Raw genomic sequence first — 12,500 nt, forward strand, 5'->3', positions numbered from 1 at the left:
TCGTGAGTGTGTGTCTGTGGGAGTAAGTTTGGCTGCCGTGGGCGGTGTGGACGGCCCCAGGGGGCGGCAGAGGGTACTGGTTATACTGCTGGTGGTACTGGTAGTGGTGGTAGTAGTTGTGGTAGTGTTCTGTCTGTTGGAATTGTGGTTCTTCACCCGTCAAGTGCTGTTGCTTCTGTTGTTGCTGGTACTGTTGCTCCTGTTGTTGCTGGTGGTCGTATGGGAAATGCAGCCGGGTGTCCATCATTGTATCTGGCAGGGGATGGCCGTCCCTGCTCCAAGATACCTCTGGAGGAGGAAGACCATGTACCACACACACAAGCTCCACGTTGTCTCCTTCTCCCGTCCGAACAATCGCCTGTAACATCCGATTTTATCGGCCGAAATGCTTGAAACTTTAACAAAGTTGCAATCAAACCATTACAAAGGAACAGTCAAGTTTTCAGAAAGTTCGTGCATGTGGAAAACTTAGAAAAATTAACTAAAGTTAGAGGGCCCCTTGAAAACATTAGCATTCCAAGATACTGCCAACTTAAAATTCTGACTTAGTAACTTAAAATTCTATTATTGCTAAGGGACTTAGTAACTTAGAATTATATTATTGCTAAGGGACTTAGTAACTTAGAATTCTGACACTGTTAAGCGCCCCTTAGAAAGTCCATCCATCACCTAGGTGTTGTATTGTATACCTAGGTGTTGTATTGCATCACCTAGATGTATTTCATCACCTAGTGTATTGCATCACCTAGGTGTTGTATTGCATCACCTAGGTGTTGTATTGTATACCTAGGTGTTGTATTGCATCACCTAGGTGTTGCATCACCTAGGTGCTGCATAACCCTCCAAGAGATCACAACTTCCCCTCTAGAACGTACATATATACTCACACGTTCGGTAGTGACTTCTGGAGGATATTCGACAGTGATGGTGACAGCTGCTGACGCTGGTTCACCTACACCATTGTCAGCAGTGCAGAGGTAAGTGCCGTCCATGTGCCTCTCCACCGCCTCCAACACCAGTCTGTGACCCTGTGCCAGGAGATGCAACATAGAAGGAGCGCAACACGAGGGTATATACAAAGATCCCAGTAAAAATACGAGGATCCCAGTGGAAATACAAGGGCCCAAGTGGAAATACAAGGGCCCAAGTGGAAATACAAGGGCCCAAATGGAAATACAAGGGCCCAAGTGGAAATACAAGGGCCCAAGTGGAAATACAAGGGCCCAAGTGGAAATACAAGGGCCCAAGTGGAAATACAAGGGCCCAAGTGGAAATACAAGGGCCCAAGTGGAAATACAAGGACCCAAGTGGAAATACAAGGGCCCAAGTGGAAATACAAGGGCCCAAGTGGAAATACAAGGACCCAAGTGGAAATATAAGGGCCCAAGTGAAAATACAAGGGCCCAAGTGGAAATACAAGGGCCCAAGTGGAAATACAAGGACCCAAGTGGAAATACAAGGGCCCAAGTGGAAATACAAGGGCCCAAGTGGAAATACAAGGACCCAAGTGGAAATACAAGGGCCCAAGTGAAAATACAAGGGCCCAAGTGGAAATACAAGGGCCCAAGTGGAAATACAAGGACCCAAGTGGAAATACAAGAGCCCAAGTGGAAATACAAGGGCCCAAGTGGAAATACAAGGACCCAAGAGGAAATACAAGGGCCCAAGTGGAAATACAAGGGCCCAAGTGGAAATACAAAGACCCCACTGGAAGTATAAGGACACCAATGGTAATACAAGGACCCCAGTGGAAGTATAAGGACACCAATGGTAATACAAGGACCCCAGTGGAAGCATAAGGACACCAATGGTAATACAAGGAGTCCAGTGGAAGTATAAGGACACCAATGGTAATACAAGGACCCCAGTGGAAGTATAAGGACACCAATGGTAATACAAGGACTCCAGTGGAAGTATAAGGACACCAATGGTAATACAAGGACCCCAGTGGAAGTATAAGGACACCAATGGTAATACAAGGAGCAGAATAGATATCTACACAGTGTCACTACGTATGATAACTGGTACGAGGGTTAGAGTTCACACTCAGATGAACCCGCTGTTTAGACCAGCTTAGCCAGGTTCATTATAGGTGAACACTGTGTCTACCTGTAGGTGGTAGACATACACAGGTCCCAGACCAGGTTTTTCTGGAGATCTTCGGAGAACTAAGATGTACCACAGGTTAATACTGGACCAGAATGGACCAGGACAGGTTACTACTGGCCCATGACAGGTTGCTACTGGCCCATGTCAGGTTATTACTGGCCCATGACAGGTTACTACTGGCCCATGTCAGGTTATTACTGGCCCAGGACAGGTTACTACTGGCCCATGACAGGTTATTACTGGCCCATGACAGGTTGCTACTGGCCCATGTCAGGTTATTAGTGGCCCAGCACAGGTTGCTACTGGCCCATGTCAGGTTATTAGTGGCCCATGACAGGTTGCTACTGGCCCATGTCAGGTTATTACTGGCCCATGACAGGTTACTACTGGCCCAGGTCAGGTTATTACTGGTCCAGGACAGGTTACTACTGGCCCATGTCAGGTTATTACTGGCCCAGGTCAGGTTGCTACTGGCCCATGTCAGGTTATTACTGGCCCAGGACGGGTTACTACTGGCCCAGGACAGGTTACTACTGGCCCATGTCAGGTTATTACTGGCCCAGGTCAGGTTATTACTGGTCCAGGACAGGTTACTACTGGCCCATGTCAGGTTATTACTGGCCCAGGTCAGGTTACTACTGGCCCATGACAGGTTGCTACTGGCCCATGTCAGGTTATTACTGGCCCAGGACAGGTTACTACTGGCCCATGTCAGGTTATTACTGGCCCATGACAGGTTACTACTGGCCCATGTCAGGTTATTACTGGCCCAGGACAGGTTACTACTGGCCCATGACAGGTTGCTACTGGCCCATGTCAGGTTATTACTGGAACATGACAGGTTACTACTGGCCCATTACAGGTTACTACTGGCCCATGTCAGGTTGTTACTGGCCCAGGACAGGTTACTACTAGTCCATGACAGGTTACTACTGGCCCATTACAGGTTATTACTGGCCCATGACGGGTTACTACTGGTCCATGACTGGCTACTAGTGGCCCATGGCAGGTTACTACTGACCCATGTCAGGTTACTACTGGTCCATGATAGGTTACTACTGACCCATGACGGGTTACTAGTGGCCCAGGTAAGGTTACTACTGGTCCATGACAGGTTGCTACTGGCCCATGACAGGTTACTACTGGCCCATTACAGGTTACTACTGGACCATGTCAGGTTATTACTGGCCCAGGACGGGTTACTACTGGCCCATGTCAGGTTATTACTGGCCCAGGACAGGTTACTACTGGCCCAGGACAGGTTACTACTGGCCCAGGTCAGGCTACTACTGGCCCATGGCAGGTTACTACTGGCCCAGGACAGGTTAATACTGGCCCAGGACAGGTTACTACTGGCCCAGGACAGGTTACTACTGGCCCATGGCAGGTTACTACTGGCCCAGGACAGGTTAATACTGGCCCAGGACAGGTTACTACTGGCCCAGGACAGGTTACTACTCGCCCAGGACAGGTTACTACTGGCCCAGGACAGGTTAATACTGGCCCAGGACAGGTTACTGCTGGCCCAGGACAGGTTACTACTGGCCCAGGACAGGTTACTATTGGCCCAGGACAGGTTACTACTGGCCCAGGACAGGTTACTACTGGCCCATGTCAGGTTATTACTGACCCATGACAGGTTACTACTGGCCCATGTCAGGTTATTACTGGCCCAGGACAGGTTACTACTGGCCCAGGACAGGTTACTACTGGCCCAGGACAGGTTACTACTGGCCCAGGACAGGTTACTACTGGCCTAGGACAGGTTACTACTGGCCCATGTCAGGTTATTACTGACCCATGACAGGTTACTACTGGCCCATGTCAGGTTATTACTGGCCCAGGACGGGTTACTACTGGCCCATGTCAGGTTATTACTGGCCCAGGACAGGTTACTACTGGCCCAGGACAGGTTACTACTGGCCCAGGACAGGTTACTACTGGCCCAGGACAGGTTACTACTGGCCCAGGACAGGTTACTACTGGCCCATGACAGGTTACTACTGGCCCAGGACAGGTTACTACTGGCCCAGGACAGGTTACTACTGGCCCATGTCAGGTTATTACTGACCCATGACAGGTTACTACTGGCCCATGTCAGGTTATTACTGGCCCAGGACGGGTTACTACTGGCCCATGTCAGGTTATTACTTGCCCAGGACAGGTTATTACTGGCCCAGGACAGGTTACTACTGGCCCATGACAGGTTACTACTGGCCCAGGACAGGTTATTACTGGCATAGGACAGGTTACTACTGGCCCATGACAGGTTACTACTGGCCCAGGACAGGTTACTACTGGCCCAGGACAGGTTACTACTGGCCCAGGACAGGTTACTACTACTACTACTGACCTGGTGATAGTATTGCCCAGAGGGTAGTGTACCATCCTGACGCGACCATCGGATACTAGGGACAGGATTCCCCCTTGCAGCACACTCCAGAACTACCCTACCCCCCCTAACAACCCTTTGCTCAGGGGGGACCAGGGCTCGAACCGCGGCCGCGTACTGCACCTCCAGGCTGTGTCGCAGGAGAAGTGGCGGTTCGAGGTCGATCTGGCAGAGAAAAGTGCCAGCATCTCGAGGCAGGACGTGGGTGATAGTCACTCCAGAGCCGTCTACTGTCACCCTGGCGTCTGGAGTCACTTTCTCACGGCCAACCGACAGTAGCTTCTCACTGGCACCATTAGCTGGCACTTTCTTAATAATTATCTTATTCTTGCTCTCTGAAATATAAATTCAATGTATATACACTGAGAGGTGTATATCTCAGTGTATATATACTGAGAGGTGTATATCTCAGTGTATATACACTGAGAGGTGTATATCTCAGTGTATATACACTGACAGGTGTATATCTCAGTGTATATATACTGAGAGGTGTATATCTCAGTGTATATACACTGAGAGGTGTATATCTCAGTGTATATACACTGAGAGGTGTATATCTCAGTGTATATACACTGAGAGGTGTATATCTCAGTGTATATACACTGAGAGGTGTATATCTCAGTGTATATACACTGAGAGGTGTATATCTCAGTGTATATACACTGAGAGGTGTATATCTCAGTGTATATACACTGAGAGGTGTATATCTTAGTGTATATACACTGAGAGGTGTATATCTCAGTGTATATACACTGAGAGGTGTATATCTCAGTGTATATACACTGAGAGGTGTATATCTCAGTGTATATACACTGAGAGGTGTATATCTCAGTGTATATACACTGAGAGGTGTATATCTCAGTGTATATACACTGAGAGGTGTATATCTCAGTGTATATACACTGAGAGGTGTATATCTCAGTGTATATACACTGAGAGGTGTATATCTCAGTGTATATACACTGAGAGGTGTATATCTCAGTGTATATACACTGAGAGGTGTATATCTCAGTGTATATACACTGAGAGGTGTATATCTCAGTGTATATACACTGAGAGGTGTATATCACAGTGTATATACACTGGTAGTTTACATTAATCAGTATTTTAGGTATTAAAGTATTCTTGACTGGTGGTGACCAGGTGACCTGCAGCCTTAATGACCCTGGTGTAGTAGATAGACTTTAAACCCCATTAACCAACCAACCAGTCTTAATGACCCTGGTGTAGTAGATAGACTTTAAACCCCATTAACCAACTAACCAGTCTTAATGACCCTGGTGTAGTAGATAGACTTTAAACCCCATTAACCAACCAACCAGTCTTAATGACCCTGGTGTAGTAGATAGACTTTAAACCCCATTAACCAACCAACCAGTCTTAATGACCCTGGTGTAGTAGATAGACTTTAAACCCCATTAACCAACTAACCAGTCTTAATGACCCTGGTGTAGTAGATAGACTTTAAACCCCATTAACCAACCAACCAGTCTTAATAACCCTGGTGTAGTAGATAGACTTTAAACCCCATTAACCAACCAACCAGTCTTAATAACCCTGGTGTAGTTTACCTGGAGTTTACCTGGAGAGAGTTTCGGGGGTCAACGCCCCCGCGGCCCGGTCTGTGACCAGGCCTCCTGGTGGATCAGCGCCTGATCAACCAGGCTGTTGCTGCTGGCTGCACGCAAACCAACGTACGAGCCACAGCCCGGCTGATCAGGAACTGACTTTAGGTGCTTGTCCAGTGCCAGCTTGAAGATAGTAGATAGTAGATAGTAGATAGTAGATAGACTTTAAACCCCATTAACCAACCAACCAGTCTTAATGACCCTGGTGTAGTAGATAGACTTTAAACCCCATTAACCAACCAACCAGTCTTAATGACCCTGGTGTAGTAGATAGACTTTAAACCCCATTAACCAACCAACCAGTCTTAATGACCCTGGTGTAGTAGATAGACTTTAAACCCCATTAACCAACCAACCAGTCTTAATGACCCTGGTGTAGTAGATAGACTTTAAACCCCATTAACAACCAACCAGTCTTAATGACCCTGGTGTAGTAGATAGACTTTAAACCCCATTAACCAACCAACCAGTCTTAATGACCCTGGTGTAGTAGATAGACTTTAAACCTCATTAACCAACCAACCAGCCTTAATGACCCTGGTGTAGTAGATAGACTTTAAACCCCATTAACCAACCAACCAGCCTTAATGACCCTGGTGTAGTAGATAGACTTTAAACCCCATTAACCAACCAACCAGCCTTAATGACCCTGGTGTAGTAGATAGACTTTAAACCCCATTAACCAACCAACCAGCCTTAATGACCCTGGTGTAGTAGATAGACTTTAAACCCCATTAACCAACCAACCAGTCTTAATGACCCTGGTGTAGTAGATAGACTTTAAACCCCATTAACCAACCAACCAGCCTTAATGACGCTGGTGTAGCAGACTGTATAAACCCAATAAACCAACCAACCCACCTGGTTTATCCACAACACAGGGGATGACAACACTCTGCCCGACTTCCACAGTGAAAGACTGAGGATGTGTCACGAAACTAGGGGGATCGGTCCCTTCACCCAGATAGTTGTAGTTAGGATAGTCATAGTCCTTCCAGTCGTCCAGGTAACCACTGGATAGTCCTGTGGATAGTACGATAGTAATTAGATGCTGTGAGTTGGTCAGTGCAACATATCAATCTTAGTTAAGTTGATTATTATTTATCAATATCTTAACTAAAGCTTAATGTAGTTAAACTAATGTTATTCTGACAGCCAGGCTGACAGCCAGGCTGACAGCCAGGCTGAGAGCCAGGCTGACATTCTGAGTAGCCAGACTGACAGGCTGGCATTCTGAGTAGCCAGGCTGACATTCTGAGTATCCAGACTGACAGCCAGGCTGACATTCTGAGTAGCCAGGCTGACAGGCTGACATTCTGAGTAGCCAGGCTGACAGCCAGGCTGACATTTTGAGTAGCCAGGCTGACAGGCTGACATTCTGAGTAGCCAGGCTGACAGCCAGGCTAACATTCTGAGTAGCCAGACTGACAGTCAGGCTGACATTCTGAGTAGCCAGACTGACAGCCAGGCTGACATTCTGAGAACCCAGGCTGACATTCTGAGTAGCCAGGCTGACATTCTGAGTATCCAGACTGACAGCCAGGCTGACATTCTGAGTAGCCAGACTGACAGCCAGGCTGACATTCTGAGTACCCAGGCTGACATTCTGAGTAGCCAGGCTGACATTCTGAGTATCCAGACTGACAGCCAGGCTGACATTCTGAGTAGCCAGGCTGACAGACTGACATTCTGAGTAGCCAGGCTGACAGCCAGGCTGACATTCTGAGTACCCAGGCTGACATTCTGAGTAGCCAGGCTGACATTCTGAGTATCCAGACTGACAGCCAGGCTGACATTCTGAGTAGCCAGGCTGACAGACTGACATTCTGAGTAGCCAGGCTGACAGCCAGGCTGACATTCTGAGTAGCCAGGCTGACAGTCTGACTGTGAGGGAAAAGTTCAATAGATAGGAGTAGAGAGGGAGTATATAGTAACAATAGTTTGACTGCCGGCTGCTTGTTAAGGTAGGGTCAGTCTAGCTCCTGCTATTCCCGCCTTTTTTCCCCCACCCCGAAAGTGATAGTTTGACTGCCGGCTGCTTGTTAAGGTAGGGTCAGTCCAGCTCCCGCTATTCCCGCCTTTTTTCCCCCACCCCGAAAGTGATAGTTTGACTGCCGGCTGCTTGTTAAGGTAGGGTCAGTCCAGCTCCCGCTATTCCCGCCTTTTTTCCCCCACCCCGAAAGTGATAGTTTGACTGCCGGCTGCTTGTTAAGGTAGGGTCAGTCCAGCTCCCGCTATTCCCGCCTTTTTTCCCCACCCCGAAAGTGATAGTTTGACTGCCGGCTGCTTGTTAAGGTAGGGTCAGTCCAGCTCCCGCTATTCCCGCCTTTTTTCCCCCACCCCGAAAGTGATAGTTTGACTGCCGGCTGCTTGTTAAGGTAGGGTCAGTCCAGCTCCCGCTATTCCCGCCTTTTTTCCCCCACCCCGAAAGTGATAGTTTGACTGCCGGCTGCTTGTTAAGGTAGGGTCAGTCCAGCTCCCGCTATTCCCGCCTTTTTTCCCCCACCCCGAAAGTGATAGTTTGACTGCCGGCTGCTTGTTAAGGTAGGGTCAGTCCAGCTCCCGCTATTCCCGCCTTTTTTCCCCCACCCCGAAAGTGATAGTTTGACTGCCGGCTGCTTGTTAAGGTAGGGTAAGTCAAGCTCCCGCTATTCCCGCCTTTTTCCCCCACCCCGAAAGTGATAGTTTGACTGCCGGCTGCTTGTTAAGGTAGGGTCAGTCCAGCTCCCGCTATTCCCACCTTTTTTCCCCCACCCCGAAAGTGATAGTTTGACTGCCGGCTACTTGTTAAGGTAGGGTCAGTCCAGCTCCTGCTATTCCCACCTTTTTTCCCCCACCCCGAAAGTGATAGTTTGACTGCCGGCTGCTTGTTAAGGTAGGGTCAGTCCAGCTCCCGCTATTCCCACCTTTTTTCCCCCACCCCGAAAGTGATAGTTTGACTGCCGGCTACTTGTTAAGGTAGGGTCAGTCCAGCTCCCGCTATTCCCACCTTTTTTCCCCCACCCCGAAAGTGATAGTTTGACTGCCGGCTGCTTGTTAAGGTAGGGTCAGTCTAGCTCCCACTATTCCCAACTTTTTTCCCCCACCCCGAAAGTGATAGTTTGACTGCAAGCTGCTTAAGGTAGGGTCAGTCCAGCTCCCGCTATCCCTTCCCCTCCTCGTTCCCCCCCCCCCGAAAGGTGATGTGTGGGGCTCTGGTCAAACAGTAATCACTAGACTCACAGCTCCCAGCACTACTGTAAGTACATGCCTGCCTTGTATTCTAGTGGATTTATGGGTTGAAAGCTTCACTTTTGACAAATAATAAACTTAGTCCTTTCAGTCTTGCTCTATGTTGACTGTTGTAATAATCACCACGTCTTTTAGGTATTGTACTTATCATGGAGAGTGATTATTTAAGCAGTGGGTAACCTGTCTATCTTTCCAGCTTGGATGACAGAGAGGGTCACCTGTCAATCAACAAGAAGAACTGGTGGAGATGGACTACCATCCTGAGACGTCCCCTTTTAGGATTTAATTACCTGTGCACCTGTATGAAATTGCAGGACGTAACCCATCATTGCAGCGGTAAAGAACCTGCTTTCCTCTCATCGGGATATAATACTCAAGGCTATACTGTGAAGAACTAGCCAGTGGGTAGTAACCAACACCTGCGACCCCCCCCATCATCATCAGCAACGGCTACGATCTCAACAACAGTGTCACCAACACCAGACACCCCTATATATATTAGCGTTGAATTCAGTTATCATTTATATTTTTCATTTTTCATTTTCTTTAATGTAGGATTAATATTTCATATTTAAGTGTTTTATATTTTATATTTTCTATATAATAAAGTGTTTATGTTTGTCTGTTATTATTTCTTTTTCTATTTATTAATTTTCCTGAGGAGGAGCCAGCCTTGGTAATACTGTCTGAAGTTGTTACAGGGCTGAGTAAGTCTTCACACTGACATTCTGAGTAGCCAGACTGACAGTCAGGCTGACATTCTGAGTAGCCAGGCTGACAGTCAGGCTGACATTCTGAGTAGCCAGACTGACAGTCAGGCTGACATTCTGAGTAGCCAGACTGACAGTCAGGCTGACATTCTGAGTAGCCAGACTGACAGTCAGGCTGACATTCTGAGTAGCCAGGCTGACAGGCTGACATTCTGAGCAACTAGGCTGACAGTCAGGCTGACATTCTGAGTAGACAGGCTGACAGCCAGGCTGACATTCTGAGTAGCCAGGCTGACAGGCTGATATTCTGAGTAGCCAGGCTGACAGCCAGGCTGACAGGCTGATATTCTGAGTAGCCAGGCTGACATTCTGAGTAACCAGGCTGACAGGCTGACATTCTGAGTAGCCAGGCTGACATTCTGTGTAACCAGGCTGACAGTCAGGCTGACATTCTGAGTAACCAGGCTGACATTTTGACAAGCTAGTTGATCTGACAGCCTAGCTGACGTCCTGATAGCCAATCTGACATTATCTCGTATATATACACGTATATATATACGTATATATACGAGACAGAAATTTAAAATAGTTTATGGTGAAAGAAAATGTAAATTTATGGGGTAACAAATATATAAAAAATAGACCATTAATTCTGAGTTATTTTCCGTATGTGAGAGAAAGATAGATTTTTCTCTCAGTGAGGAGGAAGTAGACAGTGTCACGCAGGTCTACGATAAATGGTAGAGGTGGGGGGTGAGGGGGAGTAGACAGTGTCACGCAGGTCTACGATAGATGGTAGAAGTGGGCGTGAGGGGGAGTAGGCAGTGCCACGCAGGTCTACGATAGATGGTAGAAGTGGGGGTGAGGGGGAGTAGACAGCGTCACGCAGGTCTACGATAGATGATAGAAGTGGGGGGTGAGGGGGAGTAGACAGCGTCACGCAGGTCTACGATAGATGGTAGAAGTGGGGGGTGAGGGGGAGTAGACAGCGTCACGCAGGTCTACGATAGATGGTAGAAGTGGGGGGTGAGTGAGGAGGGTCGAAATGTGTTCTTTTCGATGTGTTTTGTGTTGTGTGTTTGTGTCTGTGTTCATCTGTCTGTGTACTCACCTATTTGTGGCTGCAGGGGTCGAGTCATAGCTCCTGGCTATGAATACTGCTGGGTCCTCTCTCTCCCTGCTCCATGAGCTTTATCATACCTCGTCTTAAAACTATGTATGGTTCCTGCCTCCACTACTTCACTTGCCAGACTATTCCACTTCCTGACTACTCTGTGACTGAAGAAATACTTCCTAACATCCCTGTGACTCATCTGAGTCTTCAACTTCCAATTGTGACCCCTTGTTTCTGTGTCACATCTCTGGAACATCCTGTCTCTGTCCACCTTGTCTATTCCACGCAGTATTTTGTATGTCGTTATCATGTTTCCTCTAACCCTCCTGTCCTCCAGTGTCGTCAGGCCAATTTCCCTCAACCTTTCCTCGTACGACATTTCCCTGAGCTCTGGGACTAGCCTTGTTGCAAACCTTTGCACTTTCTCTAACTTCTTGACGTGCTTGACCAGGTGTGGGTTCCAAACAGGTACTGCGTACTCCAGTATGGGCCTGACGTACACAGTGTACAGTGTCTTGAACGATTCCTTACTGAGGTATTGGAGTGTCTGTCTGTGTCTCTGTCAACATGCAACACTGTGCTGCCACACAGGTGTCAGACACCGGGTCTTCAAGACCTGCTGACACTCTCCTGAGTACTTCTGGTACTCTGGCTGCGACTTGAGTACCAGGAGTGACTCAAATGGCCTTGACAGACTCACTGTACCCTTGTCATAGTGGTATAAGAACCACCGATGGGTCACAACACGGAGAAGACCCGGGTCACGACGGGTCCTGCCTCGGGTCAGGACGGGTCCTGCCTCGGGTCAGGATGGGTCCTGCCTCGGGTCAGGATGGGTCCTGCCTCGGGTCAGGACGGGTCCTGCCTCGGGTCAGGACGGGTCCTGCCTCGGGTCAGGATGGGTCCTGCCTCGGGTCAGGACGGGTCCTGCCTCGGGTCAGGACGGGTCCTGCCTCGGGTCACGACGGGTCCTGCCTCGGGTCAGGACGGGTCCTGCCTCGGGTCAGGACGGGTCCTGCCTCGGGTCAGGACGGGTCCTGCCTCGGGTCAGGACGGGTCCTGCCTCGGGTCAGGACGGGTCCTGCCTCGGGTCAGGACGGGTATTGCCTCGGGTCAGGACGGGTCCTGCCTCGGGTCAGGACGGGTATTGCCTCGGGTCAGGATGGGTCCTGCCTCGGGTCAGGACGGGTCCTGCCCCGGGTCAGGACCCAGCCTGCCTCGGGTCAGGACGGGTCCTGCCTCGGGTCAGGACGGGTCCTGCCTCGGGTCAGGACGGGTATTGCCTCGGGTCACGACGGGTCCTGCCCCGGGTCAGG

General features: G+C 48.9%; 1 protein-coding gene across 1 annotated transcript in view; it reads right to left on the reverse strand.

The window, feature by feature from the left end:
- Positions 1 to 12,500, reverse strand: part of LOC128700968 (roundabout homolog 3-like) — an 88,867-nt gene that overhangs the window by 15,683 nt on the left and 60,684 nt on the right. The window contains exons 2-5 of the mRNA XM_053794485.2: positions 6,991 to 7,152; positions 4,463 to 4,836; positions 888 to 1,028; positions 1 to 358 (exon numbers count right to left, since the gene is read on the reverse strand). The exon at positions 1 to 358 is cut by the window's left edge and continues 90 nt beyond it. Of these exons, the coding sequence (XP_053650460.2) occupies positions 1 to 358; positions 888 to 1,028; positions 4,463 to 4,836; positions 6,991 to 7,152 (1,035 nt within the window). The remainder of the gene's footprint in view (positions 359 to 887; positions 1,029 to 4,462; positions 4,837 to 6,990; positions 7,153 to 12,500) is intronic.

This window comes from Cherax quadricarinatus, unplaced genomic scaffold (genome assembly GCF_038502225.1).
Source record: "Cherax quadricarinatus isolate ZL_2023a unplaced genomic scaffold, ASM3850222v1 Contig7, whole genome shotgun sequence".
Lineage (NCBI taxonomy): Eukaryota > Metazoa > Arthropoda > Malacostraca > Decapoda > Parastacidae > Cherax > Cherax quadricarinatus.